Source organism: Limulus polyphemus, unplaced genomic scaffold (assembly GCF_000517525.1).
Source record: "Limulus polyphemus unplaced genomic scaffold, Limulus_polyphemus-2.1.2 Scaffold794, whole genome shotgun sequence".
In the NCBI taxonomy this organism is placed as follows: domain Eukaryota; kingdom Metazoa; phylum Arthropoda; class Merostomata; order Xiphosura; family Limulidae; genus Limulus; species Limulus polyphemus.
In genome coordinates, this window is record NW_013666404.1 from 65,123 (window position 1) to 90,030 (window position 24,908).

The 24,908-nt window shown below is 31.3% G+C and overlaps 1 protein-coding gene across 1 annotated transcript in view; it reads left to right on the forward strand.

Moving 5' to 3' along the window:
* Positions 1–14,850, forward strand: part of LOC106460556 (U4/U6.U5 tri-snRNP-associated protein 1-like) — a 53,441-nt gene extending 38,591 nt beyond the window's left edge. Inside the window, exons 14-23 of the mRNA XM_013920271.2 lie at positions 1,220–1,335; positions 2,025–2,122; positions 2,932–3,065; positions 4,484–4,645; positions 7,911–8,018; positions 10,267–10,351; positions 10,856–10,946; positions 11,591–11,813; positions 12,225–12,352; positions 14,012–14,850. Of these exons, the coding sequence (XP_013775725.1) occupies positions 1,220–1,335; positions 2,025–2,122; positions 2,932–3,065; positions 4,484–4,645; positions 7,911–8,018; positions 10,267–10,351; positions 10,856–10,946; positions 11,591–11,813; positions 12,225–12,352; positions 14,012–14,036 (1,170 nt within the window). The 3' untranslated portion in view covers positions 14,037–14,850. The remainder of the gene's footprint in view (positions 1–1,219; positions 1,336–2,024; positions 2,123–2,931; positions 3,066–4,483; positions 4,646–7,910; positions 8,019–10,266; positions 10,352–10,855; positions 10,947–11,590; positions 11,814–12,224; positions 12,353–14,011) is intronic.
* Positions 14,851–24,908: the final 10,058 nt, after the last annotated feature.

Sequence of the window (24,908 nt, forward strand, 5' to 3'; positions counted from 1 at the left end):
CATGAAATAGACAATAAGTCCCCACTATTCACACAAACCAATACATGCCCAGCTTCTAGCAGAAAAATTCAGTTTGAATCATTTTATTCACACAAACCAATACATGCCCAGCTTCTAGCAGAAAAATTCAGTTTGAATCATTTTATTCACACAAACCAATACATGCCCAGCTTCTATCAGAAAAATCCAGTTTGAATCATTTTATTCACACAAACCAATACATGCCCAGCTTCTAGCAGAAAAATCTAGTTTGAATCATTTTATTCACACAAACCAATACATGCCCAGCTTCTAGCTGACAAATCCAGTTTGAATCATTTTATTCACACAAACCAATATATGCCCAGCTTCTAGCAGAAAAATCCAGTTTGAATCATTTTATTCACACAAACCAATACATGCCCAGCTTTTGTCAAACAAACTCAGTTTGCTTCATTTTACTCTCACGAATGAGTAGGTGTTATTATGTGCATTTTAAGCTTATTCTTCGTTTTTTATTGTTCTTTATAATATTATTCTTTTACTTTGGTAGTAGTTTTTAAACAAGAATTAAATTTTTCTACACCAATATAGAAAGCTTTTCCAGGATTGATTTGCATACAAGAAAATAACTAGTCATGTAATTGGAATCAAGTGTATTTGGAAACTACTTGTCCAAGTTATGGAATAGATGTATAATGGAAATATTATTTCATTGAATTATGAATTGTAAATTTTACAGACAGTTTTAATTTATTTGTATACATTGTCTAGATTTAAAAAAACGTTAACAAACATGAGTACCATCCTTTCTTTAAGATAAATATGAAAATACCTCATTAACTTGAAAGTTTTGTAAACATTCTGATTTCTCCTGGAAACTTAAGCTGTATAACATTTTCTCTGTATTATATATTTGTATTACTTGTTTTGATATTATTCAGTGTCTTAGAAATATATATAAGTCATTTAAAAAGAAATGAAACACTTCAAATTGTTGTTGTTATAATAAACAGTAAAAATTAATTAAACTTTTATTTTGGAACATAGTATCCACAGTGTTTAATATATAATTTTTAAATTAAAAATATGGAATATGTCGGAGTAACTGTTACCAAAATAGATCAGAATTGTTGTATTTCTATTTGTCTTCTATTATAGAATGCAGCAGTTCCATTAGTGTCTGTTACTTTCCTTCTTTGTGTTTTGTTATATTCATAGGAACTTCCTGATTCCTCAGGTGCGGTTCAGAAAGTCCAAAAAGAAGGTGAGAAAGGTGCGTAAGCGAGGGGTTCTAAAGCCAGATGATTTGCTACCACTCCCAGAAGAGAATTTAACTAGTCACCCTGGGTCAAAGTAAGAACACTGACATTTTAGGATGGTTGGTTGATTTAAAAGAAGTATAAATGAGCTGAATAACAAGTTTGCACATTTTAAAAGTCAAATAAAAAAATTCAATGATTGATAGAAAGTATTGTAACACAAGGAATCTTCACAAGAATATGATGTAACCAAGTTTAATTGGTTAAAATGTTAATCAAGTAACTTCTTATCTGTATATCATCTAGAAATATTATATGTAAGGCTGGGCAGTTAACTCTATTAAATTATTTCTAAGCATTGATTAATAACACAAAAATAATATACTAATCAAAATTAATATTTCTGATTATTACTGTTTTTGAATATTTCAACCACCCAAGTAATTAAAATATTGCCATAATAATTTTTCATTATAACTTACGATTAATAAAAGGTTATTCAACTTAATCAATTAGTGTTATGGCTTACAAAAATGATCAACAATTTAAAACTAGTGTTTCTGATTATTACTATTTCCAGTTATTCCAACTATCCAAGTTTAACTTGAGAACAATCAATTAGTTGAATGTAATCGATTTATAAGCCCAACTATTAATCAGTTATCAAATTTCGCTAATTACATCTACCTAGAGGATGTAAAATAACAATTACAATACATGTGTGTATAGTGATAAAGAAATGATTTAACTGTGATAAGTTTTTGTGCACTTTATAACATCCAGACCTGTAGATCAAGAGGAAGGTCCAGTATTAGAAGCAGAAGAGGACAACAACAAACAAAAAGATATGGAAGTTGATGAAGCTGAAGTTGAAGATAGTGGTAAGTTAATTAGATATGCTGGCTTGTTGTATAAAATGTATAAACAAGTAGGTTTTGCATTAAATATATGGATAATACTTGAACAGTTTTAAATTTTTAATAACTTTTAACACTAATTAATGTAAGATTCCTCATACTGTGATTAAGAATCAAAAAGTTCACACATATATATGTATAAAACTCAAATCTTTTTTTCTTTCTTTTCTTTACTAAAGTGTTTTTTATTTAGCAAAACCTTTATTTTACCAGTTTTGTAGCATCATAGCCTACTCCTCAGTATAAAAAATTTGTTCTCAATAACCTTGAAGTTTCTTTGGAGTTATCTTAAGTTTAATATGGATAGCTCTAAAGACACTGTTATTGAGAATAAATCTGTATAATGAAGAGTAACCTGTGATGAAATCAGTGCAATAAAGAAGGGTTTGGTAAGTAAACAACAGTTTTATAAAAAAAACAAAGGATTCAAGCTTTCTTATATGTATTCATATTGAAGTGAAACCATCTTGAATTAAAGTTAATTTGTACAAATCTTTCCTGAAGACAAATGTTCAAATTTGGATTATTTATATGTAATTTCTAGCATCATTCAAGCTATTTTAGGTAAGTTTAAAAATTCAAACACTTGTTTCTTTTTATAGATTGTCATACATTTACTGCAGCAAATCAGTATATTTCATAAAATCAACAATATTTCAAAAGATAAAGACTTTTCAGGGCAAAATCCTGGCATTTAAAAAAATCTATACTTGTTCCACAACTGCTAGAGCTTTTACTTAAAATGTTTTATAACTTTGAAAATTTGTAAATAGAAATAGTTGGCCCAGAAGAAGACCTGACTGGAGTGTTTGTTGAAGAAGATCAAGCTGAATTAGAACTTCAGTCTGCCTTGAACAAAGCTCGTAAGCTGAAACAGAAGGAGTCTCTTAATACAGGAATAGAAAAGGCAGGTGTAATACCATTCTTGATTTGTTTACGGCACACTGTGCTAAAGGAATAGAAAAGGCAGGTGTAATACCATTCTTGATTTGTTTACGGCACACTGTGCTACAGGAATAGAAAAGGCAGGTGTAATACCATTCTAGATTTGTTTACGGCACACTGTGCTACAGGAATAGAAAAGGCAGGTGTAATACCATTCTAGATTTGTTTACGGCATACTGTGCTACAGGAATAGAAAAGGCAGGTGTAATACCATTCTTGATTTGTTTACAGCATACTGTGCTACAGGAATAGAAAAGGCAGGTGTAATACCATTCTTGATTTGTTTACGGCATACTGTGCTACAGGAATAGAAAAGGCAGGTGTAATACCATTCTTGATTTGTTTATGGCACACTGTGCTACAGGAATAGAAAAGGCAGGTGTAATACCATTCTTGATTTGTTTACGGCACACTGTGCTACAGGAATAGAAAAGGCAGGTGTAATACCATTCTTGATTTGTTTATGGCACACTGTGCTACAAGGAATAGAAAAAGGCAGGTGTAATACCATTCTTGATTTGTTTATGGCACACTGTGCTACAGGAATAGAAAAGGCAGGTGTAATACCATTCTTGATTTGTTTACAAAGTGCTCTCTTTCAAACTTTAATCTTACTCAATGATGAGGTAATGTGTGCTGGAAATGTTTCATTCTTACAGCATTGGTGTGAACTTAAAGTAGGTTTATTTACTGCATTTGAACAATTTTTCTTTTGAAGCCGTTAAAGGTTCATGTACACAGCTGAAGTCATCAAATAAATAAATTTATTATAATTCTACCATTTCTTTTAGAGCTCTCTCTTCATATTAAGAATACAAAGTGATATTGGATATGTGTGTGTGTGTATGTTAAGACAAGAATTCGCTTTGCTAATGTTTAGATTTCATATTTCAATTTTTATGATTTTTAAAATTGAGATTTCATTCTGCTTTTTTTTTACAGTTCAAATTTCACTGTTGTTTTTACCTCTCAGATTTCATTTTGCTCATTTTTAGACTTTAAATTTTACTTTCTTTATACAAGGGTAAAATTTTTCCCAAAGTTTTGTAATTTCTTAATTTCAAAAGAAAATATTTAAATAAATTCTCAGTCTTCACTTCTCCGTGTCACATGATGCATCATTCTTTGAATGTAAAGTTTTTCATAGATATTTTTTTTTTGTATTGTATAAAAAAATCAATGGTTACTATATAATAAAGATATAATTAAAGAAAAGAATCTTCTTATATTCTTTCATTTTTATAATTTATTATCAACAACGATAAAGGCAATTTTCATGCAATATTCTCTGATTTATATTCCTCTGTCTGTTGTGTTTTATTTTTTGTATGGAAACTTTTAAAGTGTTATACTGGTAACTAATTTCATCCGTATTTTCAGATAGCTGAGGTTGTCCTTAAAAAAGAACCTAAACAGGAGGAATCTTCGGAGAAGATTGGAAATATTGTCTTAAACTCCACAGCTGAGTTTTGTCGGAACCTTGGAGACATTCCAACTTATGGGATGTCGGGAAACCGAGAGGACGAAGCTGATGAAATTATGGTTAGGCTTTTTTTAGTGTTGAGTGGACAAAGTTTAATATTATTGTCAACCCTGTGCATTCAGACTGTGTCAAAGTGTGCCTATCAGAACCTTTTACAGAGATACATTAAAGATTTAATTAAACAACTTTAATATAAATGTATGTTAATAAACTTTGCACCAAAACCTAATTTATGGTACAAAGTTTTATATTACCCAAGTTTTTAATTTCAAAAGAAAATATTTAAATAAATTCTCAGTCTTCATTTCTCTGTGTTACATGATACATCATTCTTTGAATTCTTTCAGTGTTTATAATCAACTAAAAGCATAATATGTAAATATTGACAGGCCAGACTATAGAATTTGAACCTTCTCAATTTGCTGAGATATAAATATAGTTGTTACACTCACCAGAGAAACTCCTACCTTTTTATCATAGTTTTGAATGAACTTATTTAAACCAAGGATCACTTCTTATTGACATGCTTATAACCAATAGAAAGAGCATTTTCCATCTGTTAGATTCTTATTGTGGTTATTTCTTTTTTGACAGCGGATGTAGCCAGTTCACATCAGATAGTTTGTGTGTAGTTGCTATTGTTGAGCTCCAAGCAGCTAATGGAATTTAACATCTTTATAGCTTAGCGTGAAAGCCAGTTTTGGTACATTCAACTTTAGTGCCTCATACAATATTTATGTTGTAAGTTGCATATTTGAAAGCTTTATGCATTTTTATTTTAACTAACTTAGTGATAAAAAAAAAAGTCAGGTCTAGCACTTTTATGGCTTGTTTTTGCAAAAATAGCAAGGTAATGTGCTGCTTTGCTTTTGATGATTTGGATGTGGCAGATGAGCTATCACTGTAAGTTATTGCTTCTGACAGGAGGATAACTCCTGAAGTGAGTACAGAGTGCAGCAATAAAACCATAAAAGTAAAGAAAACAGATGTAAAAAGGTTAACAATTGAAACCATGAAGGTAGAAGACCTACAATCAAACAGAATGATGCATTCAAGGGAGGAAAAAAAAGTGGGTTCATTTTATTTCTTATTTTTCAACTTTTCATTTTACTGAACTTTGATTATTTTGCCACAGTTAGTGTTAGGGTAGAGAAAGTAATAGATAAGGTATAAAATTTTACTAAATGAACTTTATTTAAGAGGTTCTAGAGGTCATGCAAATAAAATATGAAACTGGTAAGGTAAAAAAAAAGTTCTTTGTAACATGAAAATCACCTTGCACTCACACTAGTCAGAGTTTGAATCATACTTGTTCATCAAATTCAGAAACATCTTTCATAGAAATACTTCATTCTGATTTTTTGTATGCAACAGACTTCTAATGTTTACTGAAAGCTTGCCAAAGTTTGTGGAGATACACTTAGTAAATCCAGAATTATAGTAAACATTACTATGAATAACTTCACTGAAACAAGATCAATCTAGGGTAAATAGGAAAAATTGTTTTGGAATGTGTCTGTAAATGCTATAACCTACTAATATAACATTTTAATGTATTTTGACTGTTCATATTGATTATATTGTGTTTGGTATTAGTTTTTAATGTAGAATTTATTCTGAAGTTGTTTATGCTAATTTTTTTATCGTGTAGTTGTGTTTTAAACATGAACAGTAAAATGTACATTGATTCAGAGTTTTGTCTGGTATCCTCAAAACAGTTTTAATGTTTTAGGTTAATCTTTATATGTCATGCTAACATAGTGAAACACATGAACTGGTGTGACACTTCTGTAGATTTAATGTTTATTTGATTTATATGAATATGTTTTATTTTAATTTGTGACATACTCAAAACAATGAATACCACACATAAAGTAATTTTAACCTTTAAAAATACTATGTAGATTATAACATACTTGTATCTAATCTGTTTAGCTCAATGCGCCTTGGGCCCAGCATGGCCAGGTGGTTAGGGAGCTCGATTTGCAATCTGTGGGTCGTGGGTTTGAATCCCCGTCCCATTAAACATGCTCGCTCTTTCAGCCGTGGGGTCATTATAATGTGATGGTCAATACCACTATTCGTTGGTAAAAGAGTAGCCCAAGAGTTGGCAGTGGCTGGTGATGACAAGCTGCCTTCCCTCTAGTCTTACACTGCTAAATTAGAGATGGCTAGCGCAGATAGCCCTCGTGTGGCTTTGCGCAAAATTCAAAACAAACAAGTAATCAATGAGCATGGAGTCAGTCCAGTGGACCAACCCCATACTGGAGAAGTAATATTGACTATAATTATGAATTTACTAAATGTATTTTCACAAAATGTGGCAAGCTATTAGTAAACAGTACAAGTCTGGTGTATACAAATATTCAGATGTATTAGTAAAGTATTGTTATAAAAAATATGTTTGTGAATATACAAAGTCAGTCTGACTCGAACAAGTTGGAGTGCAAAGTAAAGAATATAGTTTTGTCAATCATACAGTTTGCATATTACACTTGCACAACGTGTAAATCTTCTGAAATGTGTGTCTGAAGTTTTCGGTATCCTTATATATTGTATCTGTTATTTTCTCTAACACTAACTGTTGTGAAATCAGCAGTGTAGGGTAGGATGAAAAGTTAACTTGGACATCAGATGCACAATACCATGTTCAGTGGCACATTTTGTGGTACTTCCACCAATATACGTAGGGTTAAATGTGATGTATTAAGTAGTTTTTCAAAAATTGATTTTGTATTAATTTTAACTGTTGTCCTATATTAACATTTGATGGTTAACATGATTTTGTATTAATTTTAACTGTTGTCCTTTATTAACATTTGATGGTTAACATGATTTTGTATTAATTTTAACTGTTGTCCTTTATTAACATTTGATGGTTAACATGATTTTGTATTAATTTTAACTATTGTCCTTTATTAACATTTGATGGTTAACATGATTTTGTATTAATTTTAACTGTTGCCCTTTATTAACATTTGATGGTTAACATTATTTTTTATTAATTTTAACTGTTGTCCTATATTAACATTTGATGGTTAACATGATTTTGTGTTAATTTTAACTGTTGTCCTTTATTAACATTTGATGGTTAACATTATTTTGTATTAATTTTAACTGCTGTCCTTTATTAACATTTGATGGTTAACATTATTTTTTATTAATTTTAACTGTTGTCCTATATTAACATTTGATGGTTAACATGATTTTGTGTTAATTTTAACTGTTGCCCTTTATTAACATTTGATGGTTAACATTATTTTGTATTAATTTTAACTGTTGTCCTTTATTAACATTTGATGATATGTTTTCCTTGTGTCCAAGGATTTTGAACGGGAATTGATGGAGGAGCAGCAGTTAAAAGAATTAGAAGCTCAAAACCGAGGAGCTTGGAATGAAGTTGATATTGATGACAAACCTGTGGAGATTAATGTGAGTAAATATTTCTTTAGTCGTGAAAAAAAAAGCATTAAGCCACTGTGAGGGTCCTGCACAGTGGGATAAAAGATGATTACTATTGAGCTTTATATAATCTATCCCTTCCAAACATCTTAATCAGATCATAATACATGTGTGATTATTATAGTTGCTTGAATAAGAATCTTTTTAAAGATATTTAAGCCCAAGTCCTTACTTACATTTCAGCCCAGATTTTGGTTTTGGATGATGTAGTTTATCTTAGTTTTATTACACTAAAGATTGTACTATAATTACTATTAAATTTCTGTAAATGAATAAGCCATTAAACTGTGTTGATGCTGTTCAGCATGACATCATAAATAGTTTGTAAGTAGTTTCTGTGATAGTACAGCTGTTTAGAACTTTTTTCCTTATTTTCTATCTGTGCTTGATTTCAACTACTACCTTGTTGTACTTATACTTGTGTTTGATATTTATAAATGTAGCAGCTTACACCAAAGGTTGAAAATAATTTAGCATTTTTAATATCTATTATCCATTCCTGTCTACTAGCATTATAGTGACAACTTCTGTATTCATAATAACACAGGCCTACAAATTTAAACTTCATAAAAGTTGTTTTGGTTTTAATAACAGATTTTCCATAATTCAGCTATGCAGATTTCGAAAATAATAATAATTTTTTTTCTATCACATAAGGATTTTTTACAAATTGGGAAGAGAAAAACAAACTCTTACTTAGATCAAATTATTATTTCGTTTACCACAATAAACATTTTTTATTATTGTTTGTTAACAGACTGAAGAAAAGGGAAGAACACTGATGTAAAATGAACATGCATCCTCATTTTTTCTGATTTTGTTTGTGAAAACTACATCTTTTACTCTCAAAACTACATGTTGTGGTCTTTCTTTTATGTATTGCGTGATGACGTTTTTGTTAAAAATCTGTATGGACACCATTTTTGGATTCAGCATTACAGGGATTACTGTAGAACATAAAAACATTTCAAGACAATAAAACCATCGCAGGCCTGTGTAATTAATGGCTCATTAACTTTACTGTATCTAAAACTTAGTTACTTCTAACACAAACCACGATAACTGTTGAATGGTTTATTGAATCTAAGTTAGGATTATTTGGTAAATGCACAAATTATAATGAAATAGAATCCACTACATGACCTAGCTATATACTCTGTAACACCACCATTTCCAGATTTCGTATGCACCTATTAACAATTATACAGTCACAGGTAGGCTAATTACTTCTCATACTAGCCCACTGTTGAAGGAATTGTTGCAATAACATATATATAAAAGTAATATAGATACAAAGTATTTAATCTTAATGTACCTTATTTGTTAACCACTCCCCCTTCCCCAGTATTTAAACTCCATATGACGGTAGTGTAAAATTACAAGTGGATGTTTTTTAAAGCAAAAAAAAAACATCAAAGAAACAATGAAATAAACAAGAACAGGAACCAATAAAATTCATTGTATACAAGTAATATAAAATCACGAAATAGTTAGATTATTTAAAGACGTGACATAATAGATAAAAGTTTAGTAATCTTTGGTCTGGGTAAGGAAGAATGGAAGAGATTTTTGGTAAACAGACTGCAAAAATAGAAAATAATCTCAAGATTTAAAACACTTCATTTGTGAATTTATTAGCTTTAGAAACTTGAAAGTTACAAAACAAACAATATGATCTATTGAATTTTACAGTTTTTGACACCATCAGCCTAAAAAATTCATAGTTTTCTAACTATCTGAACTAAAGATAAGTTGCAGTCTTGTATAAAGACTACATATGTAGCTTTGTTTTATATGTTCACAAACTTTATCCACACTAGAAAATTCAAATATTTTTTGGCCTGCCTTCCCTTTAAGTTATAGTCTGCTACTTCTAAATTAAGGATGGCTATTGCATATAGTCTTTGGGTAGATTTGCATGAAATTTCAACAAAACAAACAAATAATTGACCCTTCCCCCCAAAAAAAATTACAACTGGAGGGAAGGGTCAAAATTTTAACATTTCAGTTATAGCTTTAGGTGACTTGAGAGGAGAGATCACACAAAATTTAGGAAAGTGTAATGTGAAATTTGCCCTTGTAAAAATACATGAGATACTGGATAGTTACATCTGAATAGATAGGAACACGATATCTAAACACGTAACCTTTCTTGTACCTGTAATAAACTACCAGCTGTTGAAACACTTAATGAACTGTGAATTGTTTTTCTGCCTAGGACCAGGAGAGCATTCCTATCTTAGAAGAAGAGCCAGATGTTGGTACAGGAATGGCTGCGGCCCTTCAGTTAGCAATGAAGAAAGGTAATGTTTTATTCTCACATCTGTAAATGTTGATGTGTTAATATTTCTTACAGAACCATTTATTTTGAACATTTCTTTTATAGTATACTATCAGTTAAACCTATTTTTTCTACATTCCTTAAGGTTAAGGTTCTATACAATTAAATGGATTTTTTTTCAGAATTATGTTAGATTTGAGCTTTGAATAGAATAATTCAGTTTTAACTTTTAGATTGGTAAAAGCTGTGTTTTTGGTACTGACTTCGTTTTATATTACTTATGAGCTCTCTTTTTTTTTCAATCTTGAAACTGTTTATCATATGTTTATCCATATTTCATTGAAATATTCTCTTGATACAGATATCTTAATATCAAAAGGTTAATAGTGATAAAGATATGCTTTTGTTAATTTTCAGTTTAGTTATGTTACCCAATTTATTTTAATGTGCATATAAAATATCATACTTGCAGTCACTGAAAAAACTTTCTTATTCATTTAGAAAATTAATTGTCTCTCTGTAATAGGATACTTGGAGAATGAAGTTAAAAAACCAGTTAGTGCCCAAAGACACAGTGATCTTCAAGCTCAGAGCTATACCATTGAAGAAAAGTTTTAGTAAGTATTTCTTTCAACTTATCAAAGCTTCATCTTCCCAGCCAAAATGAATTTTTAGAGAAAATGTACATTCAGAGTTGTATGAATATCTTTAAGTAATATGTTTGTGTGTGTGTGTGTGTAATCTTCCCTTTTCTTCACCACATGATAAAATCTGTGTCCATCCAAGACTGAAAACTGTGAAACAGCAATAATTGCATGAAAGTTTATAGGTTTATAAATTGTTTAACCAATTAAATATTCTGTTTACTTCCTTTTTAGTACCAAAGCAGCCATTTTACTGTGAAGTGTAGCTTAGCTGAGAAAATAAAGTGCTTGTAGAAAAGTTAGATTGGATGGTTGTAGTTATAACAAAGTCTATAAATGGAATGAAGAAAAATGTTTTAAAAGTACCAGTCCAATGCTTTAAAATCATGTTTAATTTTTATGCTGGCAATTATCTCTCTTCTGTTTTATCTAATCTTTTTATTAAAAGAAAAAATAATAGCAACTGTTTGGATAGGTTTATGAAAAATCTGGTTATGGTTTTAAATTTGATTTCAACATTTTTCTATTTATTATTATAATTTTATTACTTGTGGCTAATCTTTGAGATAAATTCAAAGTGACATGAAGGCATGTTCAGTTCTTTTGACTTCTTTCAGTGATGATGACAAAGCATCTCGTAGAGATCGATACGTAGGTCCACTGTCAGACTTCAAAGATAAAGACGGTTACAAACCTGATATAAAGCTGGAATACATAGATGACAGTGGCAGGCTGCTTGATGCTAAAGAAGCTTTCCGCTACCTCAGTCACAAGTTTCATGGCAAGGGTCCAGGAAAAAATAAAGTGGATAAACGAGCAAAAAAACTGGAACAGGAAGCAGTAGGTTCCGCTTTTATGATAATGTATCCGTTTCTTATTTGATGATGTGTCTGATTTGTACCTTTACTTTGAAATATTTTAAGAGTATACTAACAAGTGAAATAAATCCAAATTGTATTTATTCAAAAGCAAGAAGGTAAAATATTTTATAACTGTTTCTTCATAGTGTAATAAAATAAAATAATTCTTGAAATCACACAAGTTCTAAAATATTCTTTTTTTTTTTTTTACTTTGAAATTTCTTTTACCAGCAGTCTGAAAATGATCGTAGCTTTGATTATAAACTTTCCAGCTCAGTCTGTAGTCAAATATCCAGCTTTTATGTTATATATGGAATTAATCAGTTTGAGTATATTTGAAAGGAATTTCCAAATTTTATGCAAGATCTTGAGGTTTGTTTTTAATGTCTAGAAACTGCGGCAAATGAGTTCAACTGACACTCCTTTGAACACCGTAAACTTGATGCAGGAAAAGCAGAAAGAACTCCAGTCTCCATATCTCATCCTTAGTGGTGGAAACAAAGCTTTGTCACTAACACAGTGAGTACATTAAAGTTTGAGGCTTTTTCTCACTACTACTTAACACCGTTGGTCTCCTACAAGAGTTTACATCACTCAAGGCTAAAGATAGTCACTGAATATTGTTGGTTAGTGTGTTGTTACCTCTGCCACCGAAGGTGATGGAGGTTATGTTTTCACCCCTGTGTGTGTGTGTTTTTTTGTTAACAGGATTTCGCAAAAACAACTGAATTTATTTGGACCAAAGTTGGTGTACATTTGGAATACAACCCAATGTGGAAGTGATTAAAATTAGAGAGTCAAGGTCACAGTAAGGTCACGAAAATGGAAAAAAAAAATCCCCATCTTTTAACATGGAGGCTGATTTTTCACCATATTTTTGCTCTCTAACTCAGTCAAAAAAATTATTGGATTCTGATAAAATTTGGTGGACATATATAGAATACTGTTCCTTGTTGTTCTGCCAAGATGGTCCGTGTCCATTGATAATGACGGACATATGGACACATTTTCATAGTTTTTGAGGGCCGAATGTGATTAATGCTGCGTGGTGGGGGTATTCACTCTACTGTATTATGTTTTTATGTACCAGTATTGAAATACAGAGTATAACAACAAACATGTTGGTCATTTTGTACTGAACTTTATAACTAACCTCATGTTATTAGTTGAGTAGACAGACTTACATCAGCTTGTTGGTATGACCAACTTTGTATAACGTTAGGGTAGACAGACCTGCCTACTGCTAAGATTTAGCTGCTACGTAAAATGCTCTCTGGCTACGCTGCTAAGGTCATTTTGAAATAGCCAAGGTAACTGTAGGGTCCTATGGTGCTAGATTTATTTGAAGTCTCAGATTCCCTTGAAGTCTTCCATGCACATATGCCTGTAAGCCCTGTCGCTCTGTTGTGCATGCATGTATTTTCCACAGGAAGCAAGCTACTGGCCATTGCAAGTGAAGTATAAGTTCTCAATGGCTGTCCGCATGTGATTTTTCTCAGGTGAAAGAAGCAACCACGACGCAAAGAAGGTGACGAAGACAGTTTCAGGAATACATTAAGTTGTGGTTTTGCTTCAAGCCATGTAAGCTTGGCACGAACCACATTCTCTGTACTCTGTGCCAATTTGGAAGGATAGTAGCTGTGTGTTACTGACAGATTTCCTTTCGCTGTGGAAAACTGACCAGTTGTTGGAGAATACTATTGAGAACAAACTTTATGAGTAGGAAGATCTGGATAGAGAAAATAACAGATAAAATATAAAGTTTTACTGAAGAAACTGTAGCTGATACTTGAAACATTTCTATTTGTTTGTAGCTACTGGTTCTTATTGTGTTGGTGTCTAAAATGTATTGGGCAAAATTTTGTAATTCTGGAATGATTGGTTAGTGTTTTTCTTTAACTTTGTTGAATGAATTTGTTGATAATCTAATTTAAGTCTGAATCTACGTGGAACTAACATGTTGATAACATGATGTTAAGCCTAAGACTCTTGAATGAACTAGTTGGTAACATGATGTTAAGCCTAAGACTGTTGAATGAATTTGTTGGTAAAGCCTAAAAACTTTGTTGAGTGAGCTTATTTATAGCATGTTGATAAGTCTAGAAACTTTGTTATCATTTAATACAACGCTGATAATACGTATTTTGTCAACTAATTTCCCTTCTTTTCTTTTTCTAGGACTACAATAATAAAACCTAAGTGATTTGCCTTTGTGGTGGAAAGTGATCACTTCATCCAGTGATAGAGTTTGATGACAGAAGACTAAAAGCTACTCACATTCATGAATTAAATTGCTTCTTTATGGATCAGTCGTTTTTAATAGGAAAGAAAAAAGAACTTCAGAGTTTCAAATTCTATTGATATGCTTAAAAAAATCTGAAATTATCATGGTTAAATTATCACCTTAGTGATTCTGTATTATATTGGATAAATCAAATTGTCACCACTACCATTTTTTTGTTTCCAAAAATGTTCTTCTGCCAATAGGATCCAACTGTGTAAAACTGATCACAGAATTATTTTGCATACTGAAGTGACAATACTTTCATACTATGAAAGTCACATTAAATTATAATTATGAAGAGTATAGTTTAAAATAGGTTACTTAGAGAAATTCGCAAAAAGAGCTTATTCCCTATATAGTCACATCAAATTCAACATTGCATCTAGTGACAAATTTTCTAGTTTTATATACTTGACTTCATAAAGGCATTGGAAGCTAAGCCTAAATTTTTCTCTGCATATATATGATATTCAGAAATAGTTCATTTAGAATTAATACCCACTTACATAATTTATGGATTTCAACTAAAACTAAAATTTAGCTGTCTGAGTGATGTATATATGAAATAATTTTTATCTGTTTTGGTATCTGCCTGAACAACATGGTTGACAAAATGAAACATCCGTTATTCTTAGTCTTAACAATTGAAATGAACTGTTTTCCATGTAAAGGTTAATGTAAATACCTTTGTGGCTCATTTAATCTGGAAATAAAAACTGTCTTTTGTTTAAAACTTTCAGTAACCAATCTTTTATTTAGCACTTAAATACGTTTACTGAATGCCTTCTATATATTCATTTAGAAGTTGAATTGGTTAAGTCTGAAAAATATCAAAAGAAAAAAATAAGCCTTGTAAAATTACTATTGATTCCCTATTTCACACTTTTAAAATCTCTAAAATTCAAAGTAAAACATTTTTCTGTGGTATTTTTTTATGATGCATTTTCAGTTTTTACTTCTCATAAGATTATTAGTCCATTTGGGTTTTAGTGTTTTCGGCTATTCAGGAAAAGTGTGTGCATCTAATGATTATTTGTAGAGTATTGTTATATGGTGATAACATATTGGGAGTTAAATTGCTAACATTTTTGTATTAAATAAATATTGAAACAGATGTTGAATATTATAACAAGTTCTTAGGTGCAGAAACACGATCATAACTTGGATATGCTGTATTGTTAAATACTTTAAAAACCTGTTTGTAAAACATTTAGGATAAGAACAAAATATAATTTATTGATGAGCAGATTGACAAATATACTAGCTATAGGTTTCTGGTCAACAGATGTATGTAACAGTTTCTAGTGATTGTATCTGTAAATAACCTGAATGAAGAACAGTTCTTCTGAGGTTTCACTAAGTGATTGGATAAACAATGTCTCGAACGTATGAGATTTGACAAGAAACAGTAACTAGTTTGTGCTATTACATGTATGTGGGAACTGGTCGAGTGTGTTTTTTAGAATATTTTTGAGCTCACTATGATATAGAATGCTAATGAATCCCATCGACTGAATAAACTACAATAATTATAGAGTTTTAACTAATTAATTGTCTTATAACTTGTAATGGTTTCAAATTCATGATTTATTTTTACACAACTGGCAATGTCAGGCTGCAGGGCAGAGGATTGAAGGTTCGAGGCATGATATGCCACTGAACACACTACATACTTTAAACTGTGACTATTAGTCTCATGATTCAGTTAAGAGTAGCCACATAATAAGCAGCTGTTGCAGCTGACTGGTTGTTAACCCTCACCCACCCACGTCTGGTATGCATCTCCTTGAGGGTGGCTAAGCGTAATATGGTGTTTTGTATGTAATAACCGTTACCACAAAGTGGTATTGAACAATGGTACTTAGAAACATATTTTGACATAAAATATTTCGCTTCAGTATCATATCAAAATATACCTTTTATTTTTAGATTTAATTTATAGAGCCCATATATATTACATGTACCTCCTTATTTTTGATGTCAAGTGATTGATAATGAATTCACGTCATTAACATGAGATAAAAATGTAAGCTCCTCCCACTATTCACCCATAAAAAAAATTATACTGTATAGAGATACGGGTTCTTTCATGAAAGAAAATTGCAAGTTCTGGTAACGTCGTGAGTAGTTATTGGGAGTGTTGAGTGGCATGCCACCAGAAAACGACATGTCTGTCGACCTCACGCAATAGGGGAGGGGTTGATAAGATGATGTCATTGTTCCACGAAATGGAACCAGAGGACACGTTGCTAGGCCGCCATGACAATGGAAGTTGTCTAGAGAGTGCATTGCTAGAGGCACCAGGGGGCGCCTTGGTATAATGAGCGAGCAGTTAGGTTCGCGAGCGAACCACCAGAGTGAGAGTGTCATCAACTTCATAGTTACAATGAAAGTCTTAAAATTAATAAGAATATGTTTACAGTTTCGCCTTATAAGTAAAACCATCTGCTATTTTCATCTTGTCAACTTTATAGCTTCTGTTACATAGGTTTCACAAAGGGGACAGTTGTTTGTATAGGCTGATAGTTCAATAGGTTAATAAGCTCATTGTAGGGTGTCTCAATATGTGATGCGCGTCTATATTTAATTACATGCAAGACTATTATTTGTATTTCATATTGGTTTATCATAACAATAAAACAGTTCGTGACAAAATATTTCATTTTACACATGTGGACAGTTACTTTATAGTTTTCACTTACACATGTTTCACAAAGGCTGACAATGAATCTATGGGCCGACAGTGTTATTATTACAAGGTATTACTGATGATAGTGTCACTATAAGTGAATGAAGCTACTAGGGATGATGATACCATAGTACATCGTATCATCAGTTAATCAATATTATTTTACCTTATTTGCTTAACATACGTTTTACATATGTGTGAAAAGGACGGATTTTTAGTGATAAGATAAATATCTAAATATCATGCAGTAATCTAACATACAATCTTACTGTTTCACTAGTTTGGCTTTATGTATTAGATATAACGGTTCTTGGCAAGATATTTCTATTCACGTTACTTTATAGTATTCACTTACATATATTTTACAAAGGATTTTATGGGTGTATGGTCTTACTAGGTGTACTGTATGTGTGTATTTTACAAAGGTTTTATGGGTGTATGGTCTTACTAGGTGTACTGTATGTGTGTATTTTACAAAGGTTTTATGGGTGTATGGTCTTACTAGGTGTACTGTATGTGTGTATTTTACAAAGACGGAGAGTGCTGCTATATATATATACACGTGTGCGTGTGTGTTTTAAAGTTTCATTTTCACCAGAGGTGAGATTTAGGTATGTGAATAATGTTATGACATTTCGTCCATTTCATTATTCAATATTTTACAGCAGACCAACTGTTTAATGAATGAATATGTTAAATATTTCTTTTCTTTTTCACCAAAGGTGAAATTGAAAAGAGAAACTGCGACTCACAGGCCTAATGAAGTAAAATGTACTGAAAACCCTTTAGATAGTGTTATTATATTTCCGTAGGATTACACTCAGATTTCAACATGTCACAACTTGTATTTTTATTTTTATATATATATAAAGTTACCATACCTAAAGTTTCGTTTTTATGAATGTTGAACGAGACAACTAAGAATTAGTACATACATAACGTATTGTTGTATAGTTTTCGTTTCTATAATTGATTTGCGTAACATAATATTTACAATTGTCGTTCTGAAAAGGATGTTTATTTAAATACCATTCAGTAATTTAACGTACAAGCTTACAGTTTAATTTGTTTGACCTTATGTATTAACTATACTTTACCCATATAACTATGATTTTTATTGTGTAAAACAGTTCTTGGCAAATATTTCATTTCACACATGTTACTTTATAGTTTTCACCTATGTACTTTTTACAATGGCTGACAATGCTTCTATGGATAGACGATGTTGTTATTACAAAGTCTTACTATAGGTGTCGTTACTGTAGTAGGACGATGTTACCAAGAGCAGTGTTTCTTTACTTTTATTTCAACCAGACAACTATTGTAACAGATTTGTCAGTTTTTATCAAATATATTATCAATTATTTGAATGAGGCAAATACTATAGCAATAATTTACCTTACATACTTTTAAAATTAGATTGGGCAACAAAAAAATATTTCTCTGTTCTACCAGAAACAATGCAACTATTTCTAAGTAATTTAACAATGCTGGTTCTAAAAATCGTGTTGAAAATTACTGATCACCCTCTAGTTTTCGAGCTATGATGGATTTATTTAAAATATTCTTATATATCATGAAAATAAAGTTTTTAAATAACTTTATTTACTCATTGAAAATTGTATTTAAGAATGTATAATCTGCATGCTTTGATAACTTTCTTTCATGTTCACAGCATGAGCAACAGGAATCAATAGCTTAATGTTCCTATTGTTCGAAAGTACAACTTTTAGACTAACTTTAGATGAGTCGATAAAAAGTCTCCATTTTGAGGACGATGTTTGGTACTTAATTCTTCCATTAGTGCTTCAACATTTGTACAGAAACACAAAGTAGCTTGCACGCTGTAGTGAGAAGCAAGTCTTTATGGCGACTTTGGTAAATTGAAACTCTTGCTCCTGGAACTAATAAATTCCATTGCTGTAAACTAGAGCCAAGAAGTTCGTCATGCTGCTTTGATAGAGACAAGTTACGAATCAGATCATTTAACACTTATTGTGTGATCAGATAAGACAGTTTATGTTGAGGTATCACAGGAATAGAATTACTAGATGAAGATGATTCATTATCTTCTTTGCAGGATAACTTTCCGTTTCCCAATTCGCTGGTGGACCATCCTCATGGGGTACTGGTTTCATTGCAGATGCAATATCTGGATATTTTATACATTGCTATGTTTTGCCAGAATAACTATAAATATTAGTTACGCAAAATAACAGTCAGTTAGATGATTTTAGGCTCATTCCATATCATGGGAACTACAAATGACATACTTATTATCCTCTTATTCAGTCAGATATGTAAATTATACAAGATGCATGTGAAACCCAATGATTTTTTTGGTTCCCAATTTACACCCAAAATAGTGGTAGTAAGTTACCTTCAGCTATTGTGCGATGTTTTTTCTTCATGAAACTAATATATTTGCGACAAATGTAGCAGAAAATGTTTAGGTGATTTTTGGACTTTACTTAAACTGGAGACAGCCAGCATTTCAAATGATTTTCTAAAAAATATGAAAGAATTTAGGTATACAGAACTAGAGTTGAAAATATATATCTTAAAAAAATGTTTGCAGAATTTGATTATATCGCGGGTTTGATGCAATACAATTCGGTCAATATTTGAAGTTTTCAAAAATGTATGCTTTTTATCCATTAAACTGTCCAAGTAAACTTAATTTCACAGCATAAATCTATTGTACTGAGTTGATTACATGGTATTTCATATAGTGCTAATAAAATATTGAGATATTACAATGACTCAAAATCTAGAGGTTATGGACAAATTCTGACAACATTTTTGAAATCAAAACCATTAAATTACCCAGAATCACTTGAGTTTTCTCCAGCAGCAAATTTTTAGTTGTCCAGTGTTATCGTCCTGAAAAATACTATGATTTAAATTTCATGTCAATTCGTTCTGTTAAAATTTAAAGGATCCATCTAAATAACAATGTTATTCATTACTAGAAAACTGTATTCACCTTTCAGTAGATTCTTTCAGAAATCTTTCTCTAGAACTTGTTTCTTAGTGACTGAAACTATTTTTCTATAGGATGAAAGCTCAATAAACTCCGATTGTTAAAAATTATTATATACCACTCTATATGAGTAATATTCTATATGTTTACCATCAAATGATCTCTAGGTACTTAATGACCAATGTCACACACATACAAACAGTGTGGGCTGTTTCAAGATATTGATGACACATCCAAGTTGAGAATTTTAAACTCTTATATATAACTAAGTAATGTGTTTGCCTAAGACTAAAACAAGTAATCATTTCGTTTCTACAAACTGACAGACAAACTAGAAGTTCTATTTCACTAGCTTTCAAAAGAAGATCACAGAACACCGACTTGTAACTGACGATTTTGTATATTTTTTAAGTGAAAAGATAATTCATGTTACTGTAAAAGTTTCAAAAATCCATATGAGGAAATATCTCCTTTGAAATATTCGCAAAATAATCACCTGATTTATAACTATGATTGTCAACTCTTTCGGTTATAAACTATATTCATTTGTGAAAAGTGTATTTAATGCTTTGGTAAACAAATAAGTTTAAATGTTATAGTATACATAAACTGAAGTTTTGAAAGATACTGAAACAGGATTTCTAGTTTGTCCGTCAGTTTTGTAGAAACGAAAACATTATTTGTTTTAGCCTTAGCCAAACACGTCACATGGTTTTATACAAGGGGTCAAATTTCTGATCTTGAAATCAAATAGGATGTGTCATCAATATCTTGAAATAGCCCACACCATTTGTATTTGTATAACACTGACCTTAAGCATCTAGAAATCATTTTATGATAAACATATAGCAGAAATATGGTAAGAATATTACTAATGTAGAGTGGCATATAATCATTTTTGACAATCGAAGTTTATCGAGTTTTTAGTCTATACACAAATAGTTTCAATGAACAAGAAACAAACTCTAGACAAAGATTTCTGAGAGAATCTACAGAAAGGTAAGAATATAATTTTCTAGTAATGAATAAACATTGTTATTTAGATGTATCCTTCAAATTTTAACGGAACAAATCAACTTACAAAGCTAAACTTGAGATTTAATAATCGTCCTTTTCAGGACGATAATTTTAAAAGTGTGTAAGATAAATTATTAGCTATGAAATTTGCCTCGTTCAAATAATGCATAATATGTATGATAAAAACTGACAAATGTAATAGTGTTATAATAGTTGTCTCTTTGAAATGTGGGTTTTACTTGTACAAGCGAAACAGCAGATATGTTAAAATCCTACAGAACTATAGAAACATTGTCTGCCTAAAGTAACACTATCCTTAGAAAACCTTGTAATAACAACATCGTCAATCCATAGAAGCACTGTCAGCCTATGTAAAAAATACACATGTGAAAACTATAAAGTAACATGTGTGAAATGAAATATTTGCCTAGAACTGTTCTACACACAAAAACATATCATAGTTACATGAGTAAAGGAATAGTATATCTAATACATAAGGCCTAACAAGTGAAACTGTAAGCTTGTATGTTAAAGTATTGCATGGTGTTTAGGGATTTAAATAAATATCCTTTTCAGAACGACAATTGTAAATATTATGTTATGCAAGTCAATTATAGAAGTGAAAAACTATACTACAATACGTTAATTGTGTACTAAACCATAAAAACACACTTGGCTGTCTCGTTCAACATTTATAAAAAAAAATGAAACATTAAGTATGATAGAAACTTTTCAGCAGTAAGTTAAATATGTTAGTGACATATCCGTGTACAGAAACACAAGTAATGCGGTTAAGACAAGTTGTATGTGTAGTCCTACGGAAGTATAGTAACATTGTTCACTTATAGAAACACCATTTGCCTCCCAGTGGCACAGCGGTATGTCTGCTGACTTAAACGCTGACAACCGGGGTTCGTTACTCGTAGTGGGCAGAGTACAAATAGCCCATTGTGTAGTTTGTGCCTAATTACAAACAAAAAAAAACAAGCCTTTGTAAAACACGTGTAATACAAATAAATACAAGATTATAAAAAAATAATAATTTAAAACGGGAATAGGAATAATAGAAAAACAGAAAGAAGTTAGCTAGCTTAAAATTAAAATGCAGTCGCAAAAAAACTAAACAAACAAGCTAAAGGTATACATACATACATTTAAAATTTTGCACGTAGGGATAGGAAAGAAGGTAAGCAGATACTGTAGACATTATTTACTCAAGCTACAAATCCCTAAATTGATTCCATGCTAGTGGCTAGAATTAAATTTGGTGGAGTCAGAATTTGAGGTTTTTAGATTCCCAATTTTTTATTTACCTTGTGTCTCTAGTCTTAAGCTTGTTTGTTTATTTTTTTTTGTAACTGCATTTTCACTTTAAACTAGCTATCTTGTTTCTGTATTTTTTACGATCTCTTTTTCCGTTTTTAAGTTAATTAACAATTTTTAATAATCTTGTTTCTTTATTTTTTTCTTTTCCATCATGGACTTAAATTTGTATATTAGCAATACTGTCTTATTTGAAACAATTTAATTTAATAAAATACGTAGTTAGTGTATGAAGCTTTGTTGGGAAACAATGACAAACTGGATGGCTATTGCTCCTGATATCATTGTCACAATGCTATCATTGATAGTGGTACTGTATATATATGATCACTATGATGCATGGTGATCAACATACCACATGTTATGTATTTGCTTGTAAAATGTACTATATTTATAAACTCTGTAGCTGTATGGGGAGTTTGTAAACACTGGATTGCAGGGACTCCTGAACTATACTGGAATGGTACGTGGACTGGATTTTGTAACTGCATGAGTTATACACATGCAATGCGTGTTGACTAATATATATATACACACACACACACATGCAGGCTTTACAGTTTTTAAGCTGTAAAGCTGCATATACAAATAGCCATATTCATTTTTCAAGTTGTATAGATGCATGCTTCTATATTCAATGCAAATATAAGACAATGTGTCATAATGTAATAGCATATGTATACCGATAAGCATTTTAATATTTTTTATAGTTGTTATATTTTCCCCTCTCTCTCTTCCTCCTCTTTGCTTGCCATAGTAAGGCTGGTCACAATTTTGATGCAGCTGGACAGATTTCCTCTTATAGTGACATTATGCACACTCTACAAGGTCGAAAACGGGTTAAATAACAATTATGACTTAACAATATTAATATACCTCCCCTCCTCTCTCCATTTCTGATAGAGTTTGAGTCGTAACACTCTTATGACTCTCTTACACTGTGATAACCCTAAACTCTGGTGGGCCGTCACTGCTGCATACTTTATCTGAAACTAATTATTTTCTAAATAAAATATACACCTACAAAATATTTGCCTCAACTTCATCTAGAATCGCCATCTCCTGCTTGCTCGATTTTTGTCACTTCATATAGTGAGCTTCTACGATAGTTACTCTATCTGCAGTATCTAATTGGCAATCAGGCAGTGTGAGCTATAATTTGACACTTAGGATCGGTAATCACCATGACTACCGATCCGATGCTCAAAACTGAGATTGAAGCTATCTTTTAAACTATGGCTTAAAGATATGTGTTGTGGGAGACTAGCTGATATGGTTCATGATGATTTGCTGTAGCTATTGACTATTTGATCGCATTAGTTCGAGATGTAAAATGTTAAGCTGCAGCTGGAGATTTGTTTGAGAATATAGCGAGGATTCATAGTTTCTATGTAACTAAGTTCTATACATATAATGCATAGCAATGGGCAAATACATGCCTAGACTAAGACACAACCCCCCACTAAGCGCAAAAAAAACAACTTTACCAGCAGAAAAGTAGCCTTTTCAAACAAAACATATATGTCTAAAACATCGCTTTAAATAAACTTTTGTGTCTTTTAAAGCTATCATTTTATGAATATGTGTAATAAAATTTAATATTATGTGTATTTTTTTAACTCTTTCACCTCATACATAACATAGGGGTTGGTTCCCTAAAGACACCGATTGTATAGCGTACAAAGCATTTAGTATTCTACCTGTTACAGTTATCCAATGTTCATCTATTATTGGCTGGTAATTCCTGTTTCACCCTGTACTTAAGGTTTTTAAAGGAACCCCAGATACCTGTAAGAAAAGTAACTTCAGTGAGTAATCGTAGCATCGTTGTAACTAGAATTATGAATTTTGTAGCTTATGAAAAATTTAAAAATAACTTTAAAAATACCCTATGCAATGCGCAATGGTCCATTTAATAATATTGCCCAGGTTTAATTGTAATACTCGCGCCCGTTTTTGTGTAGGCTGGCTGGGCAATAATAATAATATAGAGAAGAAAATGGGCAATTCCTATTATGAACCACTACCGTGGTTCATGATATAAATGAAAACACAACATTTCCCCTCTGGAAAAAAAACTATTTTGTAAAATGAAACAAGTTGAAATCTGTATGCAATCCTACAGGACTATCCACATATAGAAACACACACAATACTCCCAGGAAGATCATATGACTATAGAACCTTTGTAAAGCAATCCACCTAGTAACACCATCTGCCTTTGTAAAATATATGTAGGTGAAAACTATAAAGTAACCTGTGTGAAATGAAATATTTTGCCAAGAACCGTTATATGCAATAAAATTGTAGTTATATAGGTAGAGGAAAAGCATATTTAATCCATAAAGCCAAACTAGTGAAAAAAACCGTCCTTTTCACACATATGTAAAACGTATGTTAAGCAAATAAGGTAAAATGCTATTGATTAACTGATGATACGATGTACTATGGTATCATCATCCCTAGTAGCTTCATTCACTTATAGTGACACTATGATCATTAATACCTTGTAATAATAACACTGTCGGCTCATAGATTCTTTGTCGGACTTTGTGAAACATGTGTAAGTGAAAACTATAAAGTAACTGTCCACATGTGTAAAATGAAATATTTTGTCACGAACTGTTTTATTGTTATGATAAACCAATATGAAATACAAATAATAGTCTTGCATGTAATTAAATATAGACGCGCATCACATATTGAGAGCAACCCAGTGGCACAGCTGTATGTCTGCAGACTTACAACGCTAGAATCCGGGTTTCGATACCCGTGGTGG